The sequence below is a fragment of the Diceros bicornis genome, chromosome 3, assembly GCF_020826845.1.
Source record: "Diceros bicornis minor isolate mBicDic1 chromosome 3, mDicBic1.mat.cur, whole genome shotgun sequence".
NCBI classification, from domain to species: domain Eukaryota; kingdom Metazoa; phylum Chordata; class Mammalia; order Perissodactyla; family Rhinocerotidae; genus Diceros; species Diceros bicornis.
Window position 1 is genome coordinate 14,094,329 of NC_080742.1, and position 26,971 is coordinate 14,121,299.

At 37.7% G+C, this 26,971-nt stretch overlaps 1 protein-coding gene across 2 annotated transcripts in view; it reads left to right on the forward strand.

The window, feature by feature from the left end:
• RELN (reelin) overlaps positions 1-26,971 on the forward strand; it is a 485,778-nt gene that overhangs the window by 60,978 nt on the left and 397,829 nt on the right. For both annotated transcript variants that reach the window (XM_058523829.1, XM_058523821.1), the window contains exon 2: positions 9,378-9,488. In XM_058523829.1, the coding sequence (XP_058379812.1) occupies positions 9,378-9,488 (111 nt within the window). The remainder of the gene's footprint in view (positions 1-9,377; positions 9,489-26,971) is intronic.

Here is a 26,971-nt window from a genome sequence, read left to right on the forward strand (position 1 = left end):
AGAGGTTTTGAATGTAAATTTGAATGTATTTTTTAGATGGTCTCTGTTTGGTACCCAGAGCTAGTGGCACTTTATTTTTATTTATTTATTTATTTTTTTGTGAGGAAGATCGGCCCTGAGCTAACATCTGCCAATCCTCCTCTTTTTTTGCTGAGGAAGACTGGCCCTGGGCTAACATCCGTGCCCATCTTCTTCTACTTTATATGGGACGCCGCCACAGCATGGCTTGACAAGCGGTGCGTCGGTGCACGCCCGGGATCCAAACCGGTGAACCCCGGGCTGCTGCAGCGGAGCGCACGCGCTTAACCGCTTAAGCCACCAGGCCGGCCCCTAGTGGCACTTTAACTAAAGAAGAACCAGTTGTTGAACACACAGTGTTGATGAAATTTTGCAAGAAATAAACTCAGTTTATTTCGTTTTCAGAGTAATATGTTGGTTCCTCAGGCTATTTAATCTGTTCTATATTCAAAAGGCAAATGAATTTCTGTTCAAAAGGCAAAATGCAGCAATGTTTTTTTTTAATATAAACACTATTAGTCCTGCTTGTGTTTTTCATTTTCAAAAGATATAAAAATAAGAAATGGAAATTCTTTGCAATTGGTGCATCATCACTAAGACTTAATTTCAACATTTTCACAATTTGCTGTTCTCTGATGTTTGTCATCTGGAATAAGATGGAAACATCATTTCATATATAATATGTTTCTTTCTGCACATATTAAAGATCTTTTGTATAAAGTAGTAATGGAATATGCTTGAAGTGATCAAAATTTAATGGACCAGAGAGTATTTATAGACCAGAAGCTTTAGGATGAAATGCAAACAACATTAAATATCTAAATTTATTTTCTTCCAGACTTTCATCTTACAGTCATTTTCTGCAAGAGTGGTATTAGGGTCTTGTTGGGAACAGTTAATAGAGGCTATAATAGATAATAACTGACTCTGTAATTAGTCATTTCCAGACACAGGTACTCTTTGAACCACTGATAAGAATTGAATTGTGTCGCTACATCGTGTTTCCATTCTGCTGTCACAACCCAGCAATCCATATTCATAGGCTCCTGTGCTGAGCTCATTGCCAGTTTAACACAGATGTGGGAGAGATGTGTGCAACCTCCTCAGCCTTTTGATCCTTTCTTATTTTTTATCTGAGGAAATGGCACAGTAACTTCAGAGTGAGGATAATGGTATAAGGTATCTTAGTGGCAAAATTATCAGAAGATTAATTTGATATGTATATAAAATATTTACACACACAAAGTGCATATATGCAAAAGAAATCCTATTATGGTTAAATGTAAAATTCAACCAAAATTTTCCCAGACATGGCTAATTTTTGAGTACTATAATAGAGTACATTAATTTTCATTTTTGTTTTCTTTCAGGAGAAACCTCCATTTTCATATACCTCTAAGAATAACACTGGTCCTTTGTTTTTCTGTAGAAGAGATGTTAGATTTTACAATTTTAGTTACATTGATGACACTATATTCTCAGTTATATTTTATTTATTTTTTTGTTATTTTATGTTGTGACAAATGTTTCTGTATGGTTGAATTCAACAAATGTTGATTGAGCTCCTCCTCTGAGCTGAGCTTTGCGGAAGGTGGCATGTGATAAGTGTTCCATGGGTTCTGAGAGCTATAGGGTCACTGAGTGGGGAGAGGTGGCTTTCCCCAGGAGGTCAGGAAAGACTTCATGAGAGAGATGGCATTTGAGCCTTGCCCTGAAGAATGGGTGGGATTTTAACAAAAGGAAACGAGGGAAATAATTTTAGGTGAGGGCACCCTTTAAAGAAAGGCAAGGAGACAGGAAAGTAAAGAACATGTTCTGGTTTAACTGGATCAAAAGGTGTTTTCTGCCGAAATGGGGAAATTTGACTGGAAAGATTGGTTATGGTCACAATTTGATGGTCTGTGAAACCACGTTGAAGACAGAATTTTAATCTTGGGATGCTAGGAAGCTAGAGATGTTTGTTGAACAGGGAATGGTATGATCTGATAAGACAGATTTGCTTTCTGATTATAGGTAATAATATACATGCTTTATTTCCCCCTAAAATGTACTGGTAAGTTCAAAATTCTACTTGAAATCCATAATATTGATGTTGCCTTTTTTCTCTATAAGTAAAGTAGCTAGTTCTCTGTATAACATTTAAATGCAAAAATATGAAAGATACAAAAATGACTCTAAGGAAAAAAAAAGTCCCCTGGGGAAGGATTTTGCAAATTTACCAGGAAAATTTGTAAAACCATGAAAAGAAGTAGGTCATATGGCAAACTGAATTGTTTAAGTAGATGTTTATGTATTTAAAGTCATTAAATTATTATCTGATGATTATACATAAATCTTTGGTATCTGAAAGGGGTAACTGATGGGTGCTATCCTGTGGTGGTGATATATTTTAATTTGTATAAAATAGCTAGAGGTGATAGGATGTCAGATAGAGTTTGTAAACATTTTGCTAATAGGGAACTAGTTCTAAATATCTCTTTTTGCTTTTCTAGTTAATAAGACCCAAATTATAGTGCTAACACAGTTCTTGGCTCATAGAAGGTTATATATATATATATATTCTTAAAACAATGAATGTGTTATGTACTTTCTAGTGCATTTTGTTGTTTGAGTTAGTTTGCTCATTCTAAGTTCATTTATAATAAGTGTATTTATAATAAACTTCTTTCTTTCCTTCAACTTTTTAATATGAAATTTTTCTGAAACAAAAGTTAGAAGACTAGCATAACAAACATCTATATACCCACCACCTAGATTCAGCAGTTATTCATATTTTATAATAAATTTTTTAAAAAGTGAATTGACACGTTAAATATTATTTGTTCCCCATCTTAACATTAGTTAGAGTATTTGCCTGATAATCTTGGAAAGAGGATGAAAAGTTTGCTTATTAACTGGGCTAGTCAGATATCAGTTAGGTACAGGTAGTCCTAACAGTTGTTTATCTTAAAGGTAGTTCAAATATAAAAATTTTGTGCAATTTTCCCATATCCTAATGTACCCAAATTTATGTCTTTTAGCTATAATTTCTTTTTATACAAAGGTAGTTTCATAAAATGTTTTTAAAGGAAACATTTTTACTGTCCTTTTTTTTTTTTTTTTTTGGCTGATGAATATTAGCCCTGAGCTAGCATCTGTTGTCAGTCTTCCTCTACTTTGTACGTGGGTTGCCACCACAGCATGGTTGCTGACAAGTGGTGTACGTCCGCGCCCAGGAACTGAACTCAGGCTGCCAAAGCAGAGTGTGCTGAACTTAACCACTAGGCCATGGGGCCAGCCCCAGGAAACATTTTTAGATTATATTAGCTTTGGAACATTTTAAAGTATGCAGTTTTGGACTATAATATTCTGGGTCAGAGTATCAGAAACTTACAAAAATATCTGTAGTGGGAATTAGGAGTATTTTACATTTTGCAAATGAATATATCTATATCTGCACACACATACATACAATCCTATGGTTCATGTATAGTTTGTTTAAAATAGTAGACAAAAAATATCTCTGTCTTTAGTTAATGAGCTTCATCAGTGGGCCAAAATAGTGTAGTAACCATGAAAGTTGTAAGTTTTACCTTCAGAAATGTGAGCTTCAATTTTTTTTATCATGAGCCATATTAGTACTGTGTATAGTAAACTTTTCCTTTAATTTATCATAGCTCTCTCTTCTGCTTTCAAGAAGATTATTCCAGTTGCCTGGCTGGCAGCAGTTTGTGGATGTAACGGATGAGCTAAGACTAGAGAAGCTAAACTAGTGCTTGAAGGGTGTGTCCCAGTGGAATTAGAGGAAAGAAAGTCAAGTCAGGGCACATCAGAAGCAGAAGAGCCAGTGCATGTTGGGGGTCAGATGAAGCCTGATAGGAAGGAATCGGGAAGATACCAGAGGGTAAAGTGAGAGGAGCGGCCCCAAATGGAAACTGAAACCAACAGAGGCTGAGGATGCAGAATTAACAGGTTAGGACAGCTAGCCAGAGCAGTTTCCATGCCTGGAACAGTTATTTGCTTCTGTGGGGTTGGTTTGTTTGTTTTTTCGTTGTTTTAGGAAATGCTGACAGACTAACTGCAATAGAGATAAGTGGGAGCATTTGATGAAAGGGAAAGATATGGGCCGAGATAAGGGTATTCCTGACATAGTTTCAAAGTTGAAGTGCCTTGGTGTGAAGTTCCCAGTATCTCGCTCAGGTTGCTCATGTGTACACTACTAGTGTCCTAGTCAATAAAAACGTGGGCAGCTGACATTCTGAAGTTTCCTCCAAACTAGCAGGAAATCCAAACTGTTAGATGTTTTTTAAATACAGAAATTGGATCCATTATCTTCTTGAGTAAAAGGGAACCTGGTGATCAGAAAGATATGTCTTATATGTCATAAGAGTCTGGGCAACATTTCCTCTTTCTTAAAAAAAGAAACTGATTACCAGTTCCCATATGGATTATGCATTACATCTGTTTAGAGGAGGAAAAGGATTACTTGCTCCACAGTGTCAAGAGAGTAGCAGTTTTCCAAATGCAAATACCATTTTTCCCCTAAAAAATACTTTAAATTCCCAACTCTAACAAATAGAGAAATAGATTATAATCAGTTAGTTTCTAACAGGGAACTTTTTCTTTAGATGATTTGTGTAAACTAACAACATGTGAGAACGTATATATACTTAAGTTGGTGTGCCTTTTTCACAAATGTCTTTGGCTGGTCTCTTGGTCTCTGCAATGATCTGTCTTGCATTCTGGAAGACATTTTAAATATATAGTAGCCAACTTTTCTCTATCTTTTCTTTCCATGTGGCTTTTCCAAGTAGGCTTCGTCTGACGTATAAAGTCTAGGATTCACAACATACTTTTCCTCTGGAAACAAGTTGAAAATAAGACAACCTTGCACCAAGTTGAAAATAAGACAACCTTGCACCACTTTTATGTGAATGAGTTATTTATTAATAAATATTTCTATAAATATTTATTGAACACCCAAAAGTGTCAGGAATTGTTCCAGACACTCGAGATATATTACTGAACAAAACACTTGAGATACATGCCTTGATGGAGTTTACTTTCTGCAGAATGAGACTGACGATAAACGTAATGAACAAGAAACACTGTAAGTAAAGATATCAGTATAATGTGTTAGAAGGTGATAATTACCTATAGAAAAAAGGGAGGGGGGAAGTAGAGCCAAGTATGGGGCGTTGGGAATGTGGGGATTGTGGGGGCAGGAAGACAGGGGGCTGTTTGCAATTCTGAATATTGTGGTTATGGCAGGCCTCATTGAGAGGGTGACATTTGAGCTAAGACTTGAAAGAGGTGCGGGAATTGGTCCTTCAGGTATCTGGAGGAAGAGAGTCCAAGGCAGAGGAAAGGGCTAGTGCAAAGTGTTGGCATATCTCAGCAAGGAGGCTAATGTGCCTGGAGTGGAGTGAGCCAGGAGAGAGAAGGAGATGAGAACAGAGAGGGAATGGAGGCAGATCACATGGGACCTTGTAGGCCACTGACTTTGACTTAGAGCATTGGAAATTTATAAGCAGAGGAGTGACATGATCCAGTGTATGTTTTAAAAGAATTCCTCTGACTCTTATACTGAGAATAGAATGTAGAGAGAGGAGGGTAGTACCAAGAGGACCAGAGTGATGTCTAATGCAATAATCCATGGGAGAGACAGTGGTAGCTCAGAAAACGGTGTAAGTGGTTAGATTCTGGCTATGATCTGAAGGCAGAGTCCATTTACTAATGGACTAGATCCAAGGTCTAGGAGAAGGTGATTCCAAAGTTGACTCAGAGGTTTTTAGCCTGAGCAGCAAGAAAGATGGTACTGCCATCAACTGACTTGGGGAAGGCTGCAAGAGAAGCAAGTTTGAGAGATGGGGTGGGCATTCAGTTTTGGTCATGTTGAGATTGAGATGTCTCTTGGACATCCAAATGGGGATGTTGAGCAGCAGCTTGATATCTATCTATCTATCTATCTCTATATATCTGGAGTGTATATAAAGAGATATATAAGGAGATCTGGACTAGAGATAGAAATTTGGGAGTAGTCAGTTTATGGATGGTATTTAAAGCCAAGAGAATCTAGGAGTAATGAATGTTTGTCTTAGTAATTTCATTTTTTTCTAAAACACTCAATGTTTAGGAATGGTTTCTCACATATTTAAGCCCACCAGCTATGAGATAACCAAATAATAGGTATTCACATCACTGCTAAGAATAGAACCATGCAGAGAGAAAAACTTTTCCAGTCTCACATAGCAAGTTAATAATATAGGGAATAAAATCCAGTCCTCTTATTCCTGGGATGTTTTCACTAGACCTTGCTGCTTCAGGACTCAAGAATCTATGTAGAGAAGAGAACTGATCTGAAGCAGGCATTGTGGTGTGTGGAGGCGTTATTATCAGAATTCGCTTCATCCTCTGGATCTGGAGAGGCACTGAGTGGTAGATGAGAGAGGAAGTCCAGCAAGGGATTAACAGCATGGATGGACAGCTAAGGAGCACAGCAAACCTTGGTCATGCTCAATACCCAAATGAGTCACAGGCCATGCAGGCAGCTTCCTAGGTACACATCTCTAAGGCACTGAAACATCGCTAGATATGTATGAGCTATCAGTAAGTTGAATTTATCGGTTGTCATGGTAGACATGGCTAGGCTTTTGTTTTGCTGGGAGGGGCATAGCTGTTTGAGACCAGAGCTTAATAGCTGGGGGCAGTAAAGACTGAGAGCTGCCATGCATGGTTCTTTTCTTCCTCAGCCCTTTCTCCAAGAGTGTTTAGTGGTTAGCTTCTCTTTTAAATTAACACAAAGCAGACACTTAAAGAATATCTTTTGGAAGGGAGGGCAAATTAATAACAAGCTGGGGATGCTATTTGTCTTGGGCCCTCTGAGGTCACGGCTCAGATTTGGTATGGACTGTGGTTGGAAATGAAGTAGTGGGTGGGGAGGATAGATGGAGAATCCTAGCAGGCAGCAGGACTCAGATGTGTGCAGTCCAATGATTGGATATGTCCAGGCATCTGGCGAGGCGGATGCCAGGAGGTATGTCCAGGATTCCAGTTCTCAGTAAGGGAAGAGCAAGGCAGGGCTTCATGGTCTGAGAGAGGGCAGGGAAAGGGAACTAACTTTTGTTGATTAGTTACTATATACGTGATAGTGTGTTAAGGAGATAGATACAATGATAGATAATAGATATATTTCTTTTCATTCTTACAGTAAATCTGATAGTATTATTATTCCCTTTTATAAGTGAGGAATCTGAGTCTCACCTCAAAGTCACACACTGATGAGAAGTAGAGAGAGGTGAGACTCAAATTCAAGGCCTCACTCCAAGACTCATAAAACCCCTACATTTTTCAGAATCTTGGAAATAGGAACCAGGGTAGAAGCATAAAGGAATGGAGAGGAGTCCACAAAGGCTGTGTTTATGCATTAATACAGGATTGTTGCCATCTTACTGGACTAAAGTGAAGTGGATTGAGAGGAAGTGAGTAAAGGCAGGGTCCCCTGGGTCCTCAGCGAGACACTGCAGCTTGTGAAGGACTATCTGAGTCCAGTGGTCAGGATAGGCAATTTAACAGGAAGTAACTTGATTCTAAACCCCATTGGCTGGGGGCACAGAAGCAGTTTAAGCACTTTTTACCTGACTCAAGATTAACTCATGGAACCAAAGGATGGAGTCATCAGTAGAACCCACTGTGGGAATCTGGGGTAATCAAAACAGGGGGCTGATGATGAGGGTGTGATTCTATACATGAGGAAGTTTAGACTCTGAGAGATGAAGTGGTTTTGCTCAAGAATAGGTAGCTGCGGATGGGTGCCCTGTGCTCAGATCTCTAGCCTAGGGCTTCATCCACCATGCCATAAGAGTCACCTCCCGGCCACGCTTGGCCCTCTTCCTCTCTAATAATGGTGATCTTGACTCTTTCAGCTTTCACTTTCCTTTTCTTCAAATGCTCCTCATGCACGTGAATAATCTGGGAAAGAGGTTATTAAACAAGGGTTTGGCTATGGCCACTTTGCCACTTTGGGATCTGGTGGGAGCAGGGAGAAAATGGGAGAAAAGCCAGGTAAACAGCATCAAAAATTTTTAGTTGATATCAGATGGTCCTAGACAAGGTTCTTAATTGCTCTGTACCATGAATTCCTCATTTGTATCTTGGGAATAATAATAGTACCCCCTTTATAGAGATGTTTTCATAATGAAATGACATAATACATGTTAACTACTTAGCTTAGTGCCCAGCTGAGAGGTTTACATGTGGTTTACATGACAGCACTCAAAATATTAGCTATTATTAAAGGATGTGAAGGTGATTTACTTCAGCATCCAATGCCGTTTTGGGGGTAGCACAATGTCAGGCTATTCTGTTGATATATGTCTTGTTTTATGTTTTATACTATAGATGTTTCAGACCGTTCAACTCTACTTCCTGGATTTCCTGAAGTTTAATTTAAATATTCTCATCAAAGTTAATGTGACCGACCCTGGCCATTCTCCTTACTGCCACCAAACATGACGACAGCCTTGTACTGTACATTACCAAAATAATATTACCTTCTCTCGGCTGCTTCCTACAAATGGCATCATCTTGATCTTATAAAACCAATGCAGAAGAAAATATTATGTCAAGGAGGAAATTATGATCAATTTTTAGGGTGGTGAGCAAGATAAAATTTTAAGAAGCCAAACCTAAGTAGCATACAGATACATTTAATTTGACCTTTTTCTTCCCAGGAACATCCTGATTTTCTGGTTATAAAACCATTTAGAGTCCTCTTGTAGACTTTGTTCTAAAACTTAAAGCACGCAGTGGTCTTCCTTTCTTCTTCTCAAAAAGAAAAGGGCCGACTGTCTTCATGCAAATTAGTCTGCTTTTGTTGAAAAACTTCAGGGGACTCATCTAAGAAATGTAGATTCACATTAAGAAATACAGTGCATCTTAGTGTTCTTTTTTCAGCCGATATAAAATTGTCTCCCACAGTATGGAATACTTAAAAAAAAAAAAGTGTTTTATCACAATGCCAAAGCTCCAGCAATGCCTTTGACTGCCTTCAGGGGTGGTGGTGGAGGGGAGAGACTAGCTATTCAATACTACGTTATTTTCAGATGATTTTGCACATAGCTAGGGAAAGTGTAAATGAATGCAAAAAGATAGGACTGATGTACTAAATTTAGGACCAGCAATTAGAGACATTGGAGTTCTGAGCTTCTTTTTGCTCCTCTGTAATTTCTAATATAAAGAAAATACTAACTAGCGGTAGTATAAAAATAGTTAATAATGAGTAAAGATTGTTTTGACAATGTCTAACACTTCAGAAATGTATCTCATTATTCTGACTGTATTAATTGAGGTTTCTTTTCTTTCTCCCCCCTGTATTTCAGTGACAATTTCAACAAGCACCTTCTTTGATGGCTTGCTGGTGACAGGACTATACACATCTACGAGTGTTCAGGCTTCACAGAGCATCGGAGGTTCCAACGCTTTTGGATTTGGTAAGCTATCCTGATATAAGAAACCAATAATTGTCAATATTTTATAGTGTCGTAGGTCTTATTTTTTGAAATACCTGTTTTAAAAGTATTAGACATTTATTATTTCAAACAAAATAATCTGAATTGATTTTTGCGTTTCCTTAAATTTGGGTGGATTGGAATACGCCAACCATGTTGTAAATGTGCAGCCAACCATGAGCTTGGTATGACCATCTTTCTGCCCCTTTGTCCATCTACTGCCCGCTATTACCCTTGGTCCTGTGGGCTTCAAGTAAATTTCTGTGTTCTGTCATTTAGATTGCTGGAATTCAAATTCACTCTGATGCCCATGCAATTATTCAGTAACCTGTTTTTATAGACGGTTCTTAAAATCCTGGAGTAGGTGAAAAGTGCCATGTAAAGTTTGGCAAGTAAGAATTGTACAAAGTGGAAGATAATAATAATTTTTGAAATGATCAAAATCTGTGAATATTCATAAAAGAACGCAATTTAACATTTAAAACACATGTGGAGTCTTTGTCTTTAAATCAGAGACTTGGCAGGTTACTTATGTGGAGAGGCAGAAGGTTACATGATGGTCACTGATCCCAGAGGATTCTCAATTTGGAACTCTCTAGTCTACCTATAATGCAGTAAACATGCCACGCTGGAATTAAGTAGACCCTTTTCAGCATTAAAAATGCAAATTTCGGGGCCAGCTGGTGCGCAGCGGTTAAGTGTGTGCGCTCTGCTTTGGCGGTCTGGGGTTTGCAGGTTCCGACCCCTGGTGTGCACCGACACACCACTTGTCAAGCCATGCTGTGGCAGGCATTCCATATAAAGTAGAGGAAGATGGGCACGGATGTTAGCCCAGGGCCAATCTTCCTCAGCAAAAAAGAGGAGGATTTGCATCAGATGTCAGCTCAGGGCTAGTCTTCCTCATAAAAAAAAAGCAAATTTAATATATCAGTTTAGGTAAGACATGAAATCACTCATCTTACTCTCAAATTGGAAAACTGCACAGGACTTCCTCCATTGATGTGAGAAAGATAGAATTGTGTTATCAAAGGTAGCCATGTGTTTTATTTTTTTCTGGGGTATTAAGTAAATAATTTTACCTAATATTGATATATGAAAGGGCACCTCCTCTGTGTCAGGTCCCAGCAGTATCTGTCCGGAGGACTCACTGATTGATGTCAGAGCAATGATGTCTGTGCTGCATTGTCACCATGCTGGCCCAAGATGAGGTTCACAGCCTCAGGGCTTAAAGGAACCTGGAAGTCATTTAATCATCTTGTTAAATTATTTGACATTGAGAATTTGCCATATTTTTAAAAAATCCCACATAAGCTTTTACAGTCTGTTGGTAACTACTTCTAAAGCCTAATCCTGAAGAGAAAAATTCCTCTTAGGTCTAAAAATTCCCCGGTTTTAGCCCCACCCTTTTTGTGCTCTGCAGAGGTGAAAGGTCAGCTTACAATCATATATATGTACATAATATATATGAGCTACTACCTGTTGTATTACAACAGGACCCACAAGTAGGTTGCCAGATTTAACAAATAAAAATTTACAAGACATGCCATTTAATTTGAATTTTAGACAGTTTTTTCAGTCTAAGAGTGGAATATTTGGGATAAGACATCCTGGGTTCTACCTTCGCCCAATTAATTCAAAACCTCTGGGGGTGGGGCTTGGGCACTGGTAATTTTTAAAGCTCCCCAGGTAATTCTAATGTTTATCCAGGATAGGGAACCACTGTCCTGGGTCCGTCCAGGGTCCAGCAGCATCAACTTCACTGGGAACTTGTAACTACAGAGTTCCAGGCCTAACTCTAGACTTAGTAAATCAGATACTAAGGGGATGGGACCGAGTGATCACTCGTTAATAAGCACTCCAGGTGATTTTGATATACATTAATTAAATGGGAGAGACAGACATTGTTTAAATGACCAAATATGTCATAGCAAATCTTGCTTGGGGCTAGCTAGGAAAGGGTGTGACAGACAAACTAGATCTGTTCTGGAGTAAAATGGGATGTAGTTAGCAAGGGCTTTCCTGAGGAAGTGGTATTGAGCTGAGACGTGAGGAATGAGTAGGAATCAGTTAGCTAAAGGTCTGTGGAAGGTGGGGCACAGCATATCTGAAAGAGGGAACAGTAGATGCAAAGGCCTCAGGGTGGGAAGAGGCTGGCTATTTTCTAGGAATTGAGAGAAAACTTTGGAGTGGCTGGACCTGGAATCAAGAGGGAAAGTGATAAGGCTGGACAGGAGACCAGAGGCAGACCATTCAGGATCTTGGCACAGGGAAGTCATTGAGGGTTTTAGGCTGAGGAGTGACTTGAACAGCTTTTCATTTTAAAAAGATCACTGTGGGGTCAGCATGCAGAACAAACTGTAGGGTTCAGGAGTGGATGCAGAAAGATTATTCTGTGGTTAAAGGGTCTGATATGACAGGGCATGCAAAGAGTGTGGGTGTAGGCTGGCATCGGCCAAAGAAGGAGGTCTATGGAGGGGTAAGAGTTTGGGCCGTGGAATCATGCAGGCCTGCTTGCAGATCCAGTCCCCAGCCCTCATTAGTGACGAGCCTCAGCCAAGTTGCTTAACTTCTCTAAGCTTAATTTCCTCGTCTATGAAATGGTGATGATAATAGCCTCTGCTTCATAAAATATCAAGTAGTTGTGAGGATTAAAGGCGGTCATTTATGTAAAGCCCTTACACATAGAAAACACTCAGTAAAACTAGGTATTCCAAAATTGTGAATCTTGATAACTGACACAGCTGCTTTCCTCAGTCTGGGACTTGTATATACTTCCTTTGGGGGGTTCTGGCAAAAATAGATCTCGGATGGAATTAATCTGGGGTTTCTACAAACCCAGATGATTGAAGAGGTCTTGGCTAAGGGAAGTAACTATCATGTGCCAAGATGGAGGCTTTAAATGAGAAAAACCATTAAATATCATTCACAAGTATGTTATAAACACATTTTGAAAGAACATATAAAATGCATATATCATGTTGCCTCGGATTTTAGCTAGTAAGCCAAACAGAAAACTAAGAATGAAATTGTTAGAAATTATTTAAGACACCCAGGCTTCAAGACATTTTCTGTGGTGACTTTGAAAGCTGTGAAAAGGCAGTTTCACTTGAATTAGAATGTATTTTGATGAGCTCAAATTGCATTAGGCTTCCCATCACCAACACCCCTGTATCATTGGGTGGATGGTCTGAAGAGGCTTCTGAACATTAAGCCCACTGGTGGTAGTCTGACTTTCATAACAATATGCTCAGGTCTCCCGCTAGTTGCTTGGCATTTTTATAGGATGTGATTTTTATATGGATGGATAGATAAGTGAGATCTTTTTTAAGTTCCAGTAATAGCCAAGTAATTTTATGTGTATTTATATGTTAGTGATAAATTACCTTAAAAACAAAATTTAATAATATACCTGAATATTGTTCAACAGAGTTAATCTTCATAAGTAAGGTTTTTTAATAGAAAATAGGAGATAAAATGTCTTTTTAGATAAAAGATCACTTTTGGAAACAAAAGCACGTTAACTTTTTGGTATTTGATTTAGGTGTAGCATAGTCTTTACAATTTGAGAACAAAATGAAAAAGATTTAATTTGAGTAGGGTGCAGGTGAGAAAATAGAGGAAACTTTTATAGAAGGTAAAATGTAAAAGAATTGATGCTTTTTGGTAGTTAGCAGTTATAGTAGAATCAGGCTGAAATAATGTGGCATTCTTTGATCTAGAACAAAAGAGTTATTGAATACATGATTTATCATTAGGCTCTGACTTAATTGATGGAATGTTAAGCAAACATGATTTGTTTGGCATTTTCCCAACATATGGTAGGATTAGTGTGTATTAGTTTAACTAGCTGTGATAAATAAGGCAAAGTAAAACATATAGTTGAATCTAAAAGGTACTTCTGAAAGTTTTTTCCACTTATAGTTAGTTTTAATTGTACTAATTACACTAAAGTTATAGCCACTCTCCTTTGCATATAGAATGTGTGTATGACTAGCCAAAATAAGGCCATAATTATTCTTAAGATACTGTTGCATAAATGTAATTCCACTAACATGACTACAGCCTTTTGTGCAAAACCAGAATTCTTTAAAATGCATGCCTCACTGACCAAAAATAGACAAATGCCTAATAACCAGAAATACATTAAAACAATAGCGATGCAAAAGATGACTGTATGCCAGCAATGCATGGTTTGAAATACCTCATTTTGCTTGTCAATGTAAGAAAACATGCTGCCCTAGGGAAGTGTGATGTTTAATTATGGGCATCTCTCTGTGCATCCCAGAAGGAAAATGCTTCCCTCTTGTCTTTGGCATTGAATTCCAGCTCAATCATGTAAATCTTCAAGGCTCATTGTGGTCGCTGAGTGAAGGGCTATTTGAATATCCTTTCATACAAAATTGTTCCTTTTCCAGAAGCTGAAATGCAGTTTGACTTAATATTTAGTATTCTGGCTCTAAAAGCATTTTACTCAATTTTTGGTATTCTGGCTATAAAACCTGAGAATTGTGTTTGCAGGTCTGATGAGTAGCAACCATACTTCAAATTGTTAGACCCTGCATAAATTAAACTTTTCTGCTTTGCTATTCCTAGCTAATTTTGCTCAACTAATACATCAGCCATTTTAGCAGTTTTTCACTTAAAATTTTGTAATTTCCTATGTGTTTTTTTTTTCCTGTAATAATTAGACATCCTAGATCCAATCATTTGTTAAGCTACAAAACTTAAAATGGCAAGATTTGATGAAATCCAGGTTTGAGGAGAAAATGTAGTGAACAGATCCAAGATTGTTTCTTTTTAATTTTTTCTCTTAAATATTCAGTCAGTTATGTCATATTTTTAATGAAGATTAATCAACTAACGTAAAAATTTAATATTTTCCATATTATCTTTAAAACATGATGTTAAAATTTTTGAACTTAATGATCTGGTTTTTTTCAGTGTGATTTGACACTCTAACTTTATAGATGATAGGGATATATTTACAAAACAAATTATTTAAATGTTTTAAGAAAGACATCAAATTTTAGTAAATGTTATATTGGTCACTAGTTAATACAAATACCAGTAGATTTAGATTGTATGTTAATGTTTCATTGCCAGGATGCAAGTTTTTGTTACTACTTTATTTTATTGTCACTAATAAAATATAGGGTCTATTTAAGCTAAATTTTGGTTATCCTTCACAGTAAAACTAAGTAGAACCTTTTACAACTTTGCTAACTATCACCAGGACCCCTACATCCCTGGACATTAGCTATAGTTCAGTCTTAGGTGTCCTGTCTGTGTGACTTTGAGACACACACATGTGTTATGAATACATGTACATATATATGCTTTAATATCTGTAATGAAGGGACAGCCACTAGCAACTTCATTAAATAGGGTCCTGATAGTAGTGACATTTATTTACTAGCCTAAATTAAGCTAAATTACTCAGAATGATCTTGTTAGATTTATTTTGTCTGTTTCTTTACAAAGAAATGCTTTGTAATATACTTGAGGAATTGTAAACATATTGAGGGATTCCAAGGCATGACCTTTTATTATGTATGGTAAATGATCTGTAATTAACAAGAAGACTCTAGGTTAATGAAACAAATTACTCTAGTCAATGGTACAAGGGGCATAGCTGACAAGAGATGAAATTGCCGTTAATTTTTCCTGTTTACAGGGTATTAACCTAAGTTTGGTCTTTATTCAGTCCATTTGGGTATGCCAGCATTACTTTCATTGAGAAATAGTATCATCTAGTTTGTGATCGACATGACAAAGAATTCAGGGATATTTCCCGATTCCTAAATAACTAGAAAGAATCACTTACTAGAACAGTAGGCGTGATGAATATAAAGCTGTTGAATCAATCAGCCAACAAATTGCTAAAGCAAATGCTGAGGGGTGTGAGACTTGGGCCAAGTGGAGGAGTCGGTAGAGAAAGACAGCTCAGTGCAGTGGACCATCACACGACCTCTGGAGTTGGGCAGCTCAGGTTCCATGCCCGGCCCTGCTTCTTGCTAACTTGGGCCACATACTTTCCTTCCCTGAGCCTCAGTGTCGGCATTTGTAAAATGAGGATGATAACAAAGCTGCCTAGCTCACAAAGTTGTTGGGTGGATTAAATGAGATTATCTGTTCAAGTGCCTAGTATGTATGCTCAAAATAGGTATTATTTAAAAACTCAGAGAGAAGTGAGAATTCTTTCTTTGAAATAGGAAACAGAATGAGAAGATGGTTTAAGTGGCAGAAGGTTTGAAAGAAGGAGGTTGACTTTAATTTGGAGTGGGGGAATGCACCCCGTTACTTACCCATAGACTTTAGAGCTGGAATGGACCTTCAGTAGAGCCTGGCTCAGCCCCTGCCCCAACATATAGGTAAGGAAGCAAGGCTTAGGAAGGGCAGTTGGTGGCTATTACATGAGATAGTGCAAGTGTGACAACTAAAACCAAGTGTTCTGACATCATATTCAGTTTTCAGATTTTTTTTTAAAAAAAATACAATTTACATACCATAAATTTACCATTTGAAAGTATACATTTCAATGATTTCCAGTATATTCGCAAGATTGTGCAACCAACACCACTATCTAATTCCAGAACATTTCATCACCTTCAAAAGAAACCCCATCCCCACTGATAGTCACTCCCCATTCCTTCCTCCCCTCAGTCCCTGACAACCACTAATCTACTTTCTCTTTCTATGGATTTGCCTATTTTCGACGTTTCGTATAAATACAGTCAAACAATAAGTGGTCTTTTGTGTCTGACTTCTTTTAGTTAGCATAATGTTTTCAAGGTTCATCTATGTTGTAGCATATATCAGTACTTCATTCCTTTTTATGGCTAAATAATATTCCATCATACAGATGTACCACATTTTGTTTAGTGAGTGGACATTTGGCACTTCCCAGATTTTTGAAAGAAGTTAGGGTTGTACAAACTGGGAAAAAAGAAAGTTTAAAGAGGATGCAAAGCAGTAGGACCACTAAATTCCTTAAATTCTCATCAGTAGGCTCTAAAACCTCTGAAGATGCAAATTGCTTAGCCTGTTTTTGGCTCAGATCTGAAAATGGTTAAACTTAGAAGTCAAGATGAATTACTCCTCTGCCCTCCTTCCTGCCATTCAAGGGAGATAGACCACTGTGGCATGTTTTTACCCTAACCCTTTTACCTCAGTTTAAACCACGAGGTACAGGCATACCTCATTTTGTTGCACTTAGCTTTCTTGTGCTTCACAGATATTGTGTATTTTACAAATTGAAGTTTGAGGCAACCCTGTGTTGAGCAAGTCCATTGGTGCCATTTTTCCAGCAGCATTTACTCACTTTGTGTCTCTGTGTCACATTTTGGTAATTCTTGTAATATTTCAAACTTTTTCATCATTATTTTATTTGTTATGGTGATCTGTCATCAGTGATCTTTGATGTTACTACTGTAATTTGGGGGCATCATGAACTGCGCCCATGTAAGACAGCAAACTTAATAGATAAATGTTGTGTGTGTTCTGACTGCTCCACCTACCAGCCAGTCCCCCATCTCTCTTCCTCTCCTCAGGCCTCCCTATTCCCTGAGACACAACAATATTGAAATTAAGCCAATTAGTAACCCTGCAGTGGCCTCTAAGTGTTCAAAGTGAAGGGAAGAGTCGCATGTCTCTCACTTTAAATCAAAAGCTAGACATGATTAAACTTAGTGAGGAAGGCGTGTCAAAAGCTGAGATAGGCCGAAAACTAGGCCTCGTGTGCCAAACAGTTAGCCAAGTTGTGAATGCAAAGGAAAAGTTCTTGAAGGAAATTAAAAGCGCTACTCCTGTGAACACACAAATGAACAGAAAGCGAAACAGCCTTACTGCTGATATGGAGAAAGTTTTAGTGGTCTAGCTAGAAGATCAAACCAGCCACAAGATTCCCTTAAGCCAAAGCCTAATCCAGAGCAAGGCCCTAACTCTCTTCAATTCTGTGAAGGCTGAGAGGGGTGAGGAAGCTGCAGAAGAAAAGTTTGAAGCCAGCAGAGGTTGGTTCATGAGGTTTAAGGCAAGAAGCCATCTCCGTAATATAAAAGTGCGAGGTGAAGTAGCAAGTGCTGATGTAGAAGCTGCTGCAAGTTCTCCAGAGGAGATAATTAATAAGATAATTAATGAAGGTGAGTACGCTAAACAACAGATTTTCAGTGTAGATGAAACAGTCTTATGTTGGAAGAAGATGCCATCTAGGACTTTCATGTCTAGAGAGGAGAAGTCAGTGCCTGACTTCAAAACGTCAAAGGACAGGCTGACTCTCTCGTTAGGCGCTAATGCAGCTGGTGACTTTAAGTTGAAGCCAGTGCTCATTTACCATTCCAAAAATCCTAGGGCCCTTAAGAATTATGCTAAATCTACTCTGCCAGTGCTCTATAAATGGAGCAATAAATCCTGGATGACAGTACATCTGTTTACCACGTGGTTTATTGAATATTTTAAGCCCACTGTTGAGACCTACTGCTCAGAAAAAAAGATTCTTTTCAAAATATTACTGCTCAATGACACTGCACCTGGTCACCCAAGAGCTCTGGTGGAGATGTACAATGAGATTAATGTTGTTTTCATGCCTGCTAACACAACACCCATTCTGCAGCCCATGGATCAAGGAGTAATTTAGACTTTCAACTCTTATTATTTAAGAAATATATTTTGTAAGGCTATAGCTACCATAGAAAGTGATTCTCCTGATGGATCTGGGCAAAGTAAATTGAAAACTTTCTGGAAAAGATTCATCATTCTAGATGCCATTAAGCACATACATGAGGCCGGCTTGGAGGCATAGTGGTTAAGTTCGTACACTCTGCTTCAGCAGCCTGGGGTTTGCAGATTCAGACCCCAGGCACGGACCTATGCACTGCCCATCAAGCCATGCTGTGGCAGGCTTCCTACATATAAAATAGAGGAAGATGGGTACAGTCTTCCTCAGCAAAAACAAAAGAGGAAGATTGGCAACAGATGTTAGCTCAGGGCTAATCTTCCTCACCAAAAAAAAAAAAAAAGAACATTTGTGACTCATGGGAAGAGGCAAAAATATCAACATGAACAGGAGTTTGGAAGAAGTTGATTCCAACTCTCCTGGATGACTTTGAGGGGTTCAAGACTTCAGTGGAGGAAGTCACTGCAGGTGTGGCGGAAATAGCAAGAGAACTAGAATTAGAAGTGGAGCCTGAAAATGTGACTGAATTGCTGCAATCTCATTCTAAAACTTTAATGGATGAGGAGTTGCTTCTTATGGATGAGCAAAGAAAGTGGTTTCTTGAGATGGAATCTACTCCTGGTGAACATTGTGGAAATGACAATAAAGGGTTTAGAATATGATGTAAAGTTAGTTGATAAAGCAGTGGCAGGGTTTGAGAGGATTGACTCAAGTTTTGAATGAAGTTCTACTGTGGGTAAAATGCTGTCAAAGAGCATCACATGCTACAGAGAAATAATTCATGAAAGGAAGAGTCAATGGATGTGGCAAACTTCATTGTTGTCTTTTTGTAAGAAATTGCCACAGCCACCTAACTTGCAGCAACCTGATCAGTCAGCAGCCATCAACGTTGAGGCAAGACCCTCCACCAGCAAAAAGATTACTTGCTGAAGGCTCAGATGATGGTTAGCATTTTTTAGCAATAAAGTATTTTTAAATTAAGGTATGTACATTGTTTTTTAGACATAATGCTCTTGCACACTTAGACTACAGTATAGTGTAAACACAACTTTTATATGCACTGGGAAACCAAAAAATTTGTGTGACTCGCTTTATTGCGATATTCACTTTATTGCAGTGATCTGGAACTGAACCCTACAATATCTCTGAGGTAGGCCTGTACACAAGCCAAGTTAAGTCAATCAAATTTACTAGTACAGGAATTTGGAATCAAGACTCATCAATCCCAGTCCAACTCTTTTGAGTTGGATCAAGGCACATGTAAACATTTGGGAGCTCCAGGCAGCCATCCTCCACAGTGGCTCAGAGGAATGTCATGCAGGCAGAGGAGAAGGAGAGAGAGATAGAATGCTGCCTGAGGTACCCGAGCTTTCCAGGCTCTTATTTTAGGCTTTCTTTTCATCAGGCTCAGATATTGTTGGGTTCTAGGAAGCAATAATAAAAATAGCTAACACTTATCAAGCACTATGTGCCAGGTGTGTTGCCAGTGTTAACTCTTGATCCTAACAAAAATCCTGCTATGATTATCCTCATTTTGTAGATAAAGAGCCTGAGGCACAGACAGGGTAAGTAACTAGCCCAAGGTCATGTGTAGGGAGTTGCAAAGCCATAATTCAAACCCAGCTCTCTAGCCTCTCATTAAGTTCCTGTTACGGCCCAAGCCAGCTTGAGTTGGTTTCTTTTACAAAAGAACCTTGACTAAAAAATGGCCCTCTGCTGTAGCCCTGCCTGCCCCTAGCCCTGATCTCTTCCCAGCCTCCTTCCATTCCTTTACAGTCACGTACATTCCCACTGCATACACACATGTACATCCATGCAGCAATCATAATTACCTACACATAGTTCCAAAATTCCAGCTGCTTTAAATTCTGTGCCCTTGTTTATAGTGTTTGGAATTTTTTCTGGCGCTGTCTGCTGGGCAAACATCCTGCGTCTTTTAGGGACTCTGTCCTGACTTACCTCCTGTACTGAGCCTTTATGACCCCTCCTTTCTGCTCCGCCCTGGTGCCCACCTCCATGGAACTCTCTACTCCCTCCTCCATGCTTCACTCTCTTCTCTGACCTCCACTAGCCATTTCTAACAATCTACTGAATTTACTTGTTTAAAAACCTTTATACCCATGTTGTCACAAATGGCTGGATTTCATGGTTTCTTATGGCTGAGTAGTATTTCATTGTGTATATATACCACATCTTCTTTATCCATTCGTCCCTTGATGGGCGCTTAGGTTGCTTCCAAGTCTTGGCTATTGTGAATAACGCTGCAATGAACACAGGGGTGCATGTACCTTTACAAATTGGTGTTTTCAAGTTCTTTGGGTAAATACCCAACAGTGGAATAGCTGGATCATATGGTAGTTCTAGCCTTGATTTTCTGAGGAATTTCCATACTGTTTTCTATAGTGGCTGCACCAGTTTGCACTCCCACCAGCAGTGTATGAGAGTTCCCTTCTCTCCGCATCCTCTCCAACACATGTTGTTTCCTGTCTTGTTAATTATAGCCATTCTGACGGGCGTGAGGTGATATCTCATTGTAGTTTTGATTTGCATTTCCCTGATAGTTAGTGATTTTGAACATCCTTTCATGTGTCTGTTGGCCATCTGTATATCTTCTTTGGAGAAATGTCTGTTCAGGTCTTTTGCCCATTTTTTAATTGGGTTGGTAGTTTTTTTTGTTGTTGAGATGCATGAGTTCTTTATATATTTTGGAGATTAAGCCCTTATCAGATGTATGGTTTGCGTGTGTGCGTATGTGTGGTGATGGGTTGTAATTGGTATTTTGGTGGTGAACATGATGTAATCTATGCAGAAATAGAAGTATAATGATGTACACCTGAAATTTTTACAATGTTATAAACCAATGTTACTGCAATAAACAAAAAATTAAAAAAAAAAAAACCTTTATACCTCTTTAAGAACAAGAGATGGTCTGGTTGTCTTCACGCTCATGGCACATAGCAAGTGCTCAATAAATATTGATTGAATGAATAAACCAATAAAAATCTCTGAGGATTCATAGGGTATTTTACTGCTAGAGCTGACACTAGTAGATGCATGTATGTGCACAAGGGTACAGGTGTGGATGAGAGAGAGAGAGCATATTACTCTGTTTAAGTTTGAGGATATTTCTGAATCTATATATGTACACATAAGCCTATGCATTGATACATACATTTAAAATGATACAAACATATGCAAATTTTATCATCAGAGATCCTGGGGAAATTTATCATCCTGCCTTCCACTTTGTCTCTTTCTTTCCTGGAGGAGGCAGGCAGCAATGCCTTCAGAGAGGAGAGTGATTGATTAAGTGTCTTCTATACAGTCAAGAGGATGGAAAGAACTTCAAGATATTGTTCAGTCCAGCCTCATATCTTAGAGCAGGTCACTGTCTTAATGATACATCTTATTTCATAAATCTTTCCAAAAATGATGACAGTATAATTTCTTGGGAACATATTCTAAGATTACATCAAGTGAGATGATTAAGGAAGGTTTCCTGGTATATATATATGTAATCCCTTGCTGTAACTTGCAACACTTTTCTTGTATAATTTCTTATTAATTGAAAGCGGTAAATGTTTGTTAAAAAGTAATTGTCATAAATATTAAAAAAAAAAAAAAAAAAGGGCCGGCCCCGTGGCTTAGCGGTTAAGTGTGCGCGCTCTGCTGCTGGCGGCCCGGGTTCGGATCCCGGGTGCGCACTGACGCACCGCTTCTCCGGCCATGCTGAGGCTGCGTCCCACATACAGCAACTAGAAGGATGTGCAGCTATGACATACAACTATCTACTGGGGCTTTGGGGGGGAAAAAAAAAAGTAATTGTCACTTGTTTTCTTTCCTTTAGGGAAACAAAAACAAAAACAAAACATTCTGCATAAGATTCATTCATTTCATAGCTCCTTAATAATTCACTTGTCAGTTTTTTCCAGACTGTACGCAGATTCTAGATGGAGGAATTTAGCCCTGATTAAATATGTGCCCAGAAACCACTGTAGGTACTTTAAAAATGTATCCCTAAGGAAGAGGAGTCCTTCTGGTTCCTTTCTTTTCCTTATTCCTGCTCAAATCCCTGTGCTCAGAATCACAGTATGCTGGTTGTTCATAAATAAGAACGTCAGGAAATTCACGTTTGGAGTAGATTCTAATAGAAGTTGCCACTATGCTATATAAATTATGATTTTTGAGATTATTTTGTTATAATTTTGCCTGAGTATAAAAAAATTATTTGTGAAGAGATTCTTCTGTCTTGGCAAAGGTAACCTTATTTCTGTTATTAAAGAAAATAATTTTCCCAAAGACTGAGCACTGAACAAACAAGGATAGAGCACTAGGTAATTATGTGGGGTACTTTCTCATGTGCCAAAGTTTTTAAGAAGAATTCTGGAAAATAAGTCTCTATAAATGAGGTCTTATCCCTTACTAGGTAAAAATAGGGTTGGAAATACTTTTCTTTCTTTTTCTTAAATAATGATTTAAAAAACCACTTAGGAATCATGGGTCTTTGCTGATAAGAGATACTGTTTTCTAGAAGAGTGACACTTTTCAGAGTATGCCAGACTGTCCATTTTAACAGAAGACAAGATTGAAGTATATGCGTTAAGGGAATAAACTTCAAAGATTGACTCTAGCAGTCATTTTGCTTGTAATGTGGTTTACTCTTGGATTTTCCAGTCCTTTTTTTGGGTATCTAGAGAATGATAAATGAGTTTATGTTCCGTGTTCACTGTAATTGATTTATAAATACTCTTGGAGAAAGTTGGCTGCTTCTTTCCTGGTGGTTAAATCTAAGAAAAACTTAAAATAATTTTAATGTTATTACTTTTGAGAAATAATTCTGATGATTATCCTTGAAATATTTTTTAAAAAGTAGTGAACATAAATTCTTGACATGGCATAGAAAATAGTTCTGGGTGCAACATATGGATTTGAAAATAGATGTAGGAGTCCCATAAAAGCACTTCACCAAATGCCAGTTCTGTTTCTACTCTTGTTTTCTGCTCTGCAGCTTATATTCAACCCTCTGATGCTGAATTTTGCATGTAGCCTAATAGACATGTAGGCTGCTCTCTGAGGCAAGCGCACAACTAAATTACTGTTTTCAGGACTCTGAATGTCTGAATGCAAAGATATTTGATAGTGTGGGTGTTGCCATTTTGGAAAACAGAATAGCCAAAATTGTTAATATTTTGGTAAAAGTTCAGACTGAGCTCCCCTCCTGCTTTTCTTCCTACATGTTTTCATACATCAGAACCATGTTGTTGTTATTATCTAGTTAATTATGTTATTTCTGGTTCTCTTTCAGAAAAGTTCCTCTCCACATGAACTCTAGTAAATAGCAAGTTAAAAGTAAAATAAATGGAACTCTCAGAGATCATGCTCTGGGAAGATGTTTTGTTTATCCTTAAGTCTTTTCTTTTTAAAATAATTATATGAGAAGATTCTTTTTTAACCTAACTTAACCTATATGATCCAATTACATTTTTAACAATAATAACAAAAATGGAGAGAAATCTGTTATTAATAAAAGGAGAACTCAGTTGGGGTTTGGCTTTCTGTTTCTGGAGAATGGGACAGATGACCAGCTCTAGAATAATTATGAGGTTGATGAAGTTTATCCTTCAAGCCCCTAGCCTCTCCCCTTTTCTCTCTTTCTTTCTTCTTGTCCTCTCTTCAACAAGATGATACCAGCCACATCTTAGAATGAATTTTAAAATGTGTTAATAGCAGCTTTTCCCACACTGCTTCTTGCAAATATTAGTGTCTCATGATGTGTTAATAGGTCCTACATGGAAAAAGTATTGTGGTATGAAAAACCTTGGAATATACTCGTTAAACAAAGTTAAGCAGTACTTATTGGAGTCTTTATATGCTTTTTTCGTTTTTCTTTTTTAGATGTAATTCACATAACATAAAACTTACCATTTTAAAGTGTACAGTTCAATGATTCTTTGTATATTCACTGTGTTCTGCAACCATCACTACTAATTCAAAAACATTTCCATCACCCCAGAAAGAACCCCATGCCTATTAGCAGTCAGTCTCAAATGTCCCCTCCTCCTCTCCCCTGGCAGCCTCTAATCTACTTTCTGTCTCTGGATTTGCCTGTTCTAAACATTTTATATAAATGAAATATTGTAATCTGGCCTTTTGTGACTGGCTTCTTTTATTTAACATGTTTTCAAGTTTATCCATATTGAAGAATGAAGTACTTTATTCTTATTTATGGCTGAATAATGTTCCATTGTATGGATACTCTATATTTTATTTATCCATTCAGCTACTGGATCATATGGTAATGCTATTTTTGAGGAACTGCCAAACTGTTTTCCATAGCAGCTGTACCATTTTACAATCCCAGTAGCAGTATGAGGTCTCAGTTTCTCCATATCCTTGACAACACTTATTTTCTGTTTTATTTATGTATTTTTATAGCCATCCTAGTAGATATGAAGTGGTATCTCATTGTGGTTTGATTTTCATTGCCCTAATGACTAATGATATTGAATATCTTTTCATGTGTTTTTTGGCCAATTGTGTATCTTCTTTGGAGAAAAGTCTATTCAAAGTCTTTATCCATTTTTTAAATTGGATTATCAGTCTTTTTATTGTTGAGTCATAAGTCTAATATACTTTTTAACATTGTGAATTTTCAAGAACAGCGTATAATGGCTCTCCTTCAAAAATTTATGTTAGCATGGAGTACTTTTCTTCCCGAAGAACATCTATTTACATCTTTCAGAACTGGTTTTGTGTGGGACAGTTTGGGACACACTGTTTTAAAGAATAGTCCATCATGATTAAGTTTATTTTTTTAATCCCTGAATTGTAAGGATGGTTGAATCTTAGAACATCTAATATGTTTGTTCTCTGTTTTCTAATTTTCTGACAGTGAGGAAGAACTGCTTGTGTAATTAAAAAAAATGCTAATTTTTAAAAATTAAAAGGATGAACAAACATTTTGCCCTAGTTGTAAAGGGGCTTTTAGCCTTTATGCAACCAAAAGAAAACAATCAATACTCCAATATAGGAAAGTAGCAAAAACTCAGACCATTTGCAAAAGAAGAAAGACAGATGTCCAATAAATATAAGCAAAATACTCACCTCACTGCTAATAAAAATGCATAATTAAAACAATTATGAGGTACTAATTTTTTTATTTGTCAAAGATGTTGAAAATCATGTATGCTTAATTCTCATACCAGTGCTAGAAAATAGGTATTTATTGTTGATGTGGGTGTACATTGGTTTAGTTATCTAGAAAGCAATTTGGCAATATGGAAAGAGAGTCATTAAAATGTTCATGTACTTTGACACAGTTCATTTACTTTTGGGAATCTATTATGAATTAAAAAGAAAAAACAGAGATGCAGACAAAGGTTGATGTATATGACTATTCACCAGAGCACTATTTATGACAGGAAAAATTTGAAGATAATCTAAATGTCCAATAATAGAATGCTGAAATAAATTACAGTATTAATGGGAATGAATAATATGCTGCCATTAAAATGATATTTTTGAATAATATTTCATGGCATGAGAAAATGCTTGCATATGCAATATGTACCCTTTTGTATACAGTTTCTTTCACTCAGCATAATATTTTTGGGAATTTTCCATGTTATTTTTATCGGTAGTTTGTTCCTTTTTATTGCTGAGTAGTATTCCTTTGTTTTTCCATTTCCCTATTATTGTACACCTAGGTTATTTCCAATTTTTGGTTACTATGCATATAGCTGCTGTGAGCATACTTGTACAACTCTTTTTGTGATTATATGTTTTCATTTTTATTGGATAAGTACTTAGTAGTGGATTTGCTGGGTCTCTTTTTATAAGAAGCTGCCAGACCTTTTTCCAAAACAGTTGTACCTTTTTACACTCTCACCAACATACTATTAGAGTTGTGATTGCTCTGCATCTTCACCTACATTTGGTGTTGTCAGTGTTTTTAATTTTAGCCATTTTGGTGGGTATATGCTGATGTCTCATTGTGGTTTTAATTTGCATTCCTCAGCTGACAAATGATGTTGAGCACTTGTTCATGTGCTTATTGGCCACTTTTGTCAAGTGTCTGTTCAAATCTTATGCCCATTTAAAAAAACTGAGTTGTCTTTTTATTTTTGAGTTATAGCAGTTTTAATATATCCTGGGTACCAATCATTTATCAGATGTACATTTTGTGAATGTGTTTTCCCATTTGTGACTTGCCTACTATTTTCTCAATGGTATCTTACGATGTAGTAGTCTAGTGGTTAAGATTTGGCACTCTCACCGCTGTGTCTGGGGTTCATTTCCCAGTCAAAGAATCATACCACCTGTCTGTCAGTTGTCATACTGTGGTGGCTGTGTGTTGCTGTGAAGCTGAAGGCTGTGCCACTGGTATTTCAAATACCAGCAGGGTCACCCATGGTGGACAGGTTTCAGTGGAGCTTCCAGACTAAGACAGACTAGGCAGAAGGACCTGGCCACCCACTTCTGAAAAATTGGCCATGAAAACCCTATGAATAGCAGCAGAGCATTGCTGATATAGCACCAGAAGGTGAGAAGATGGCACAAAAAGATTGGGCAGGGTTCCACTCTGCTGTATACAGGATCGCTAGGAGTCGGAATTGACTCAACAGCACTAACAACAAATCTTGTGATGAGAAGTTTTAAATTTTGATGAACTCTAATTTGTCAGTTTTTTTCCTTTATGGTTATTGCTTTCTGTGTCGTGTCTAGGAAGCCATTGCCTGCCTTACTGCAAATCTAATTTTTTAAATGTGTGCTCCAGGTGATAGAGCCTGAAAAG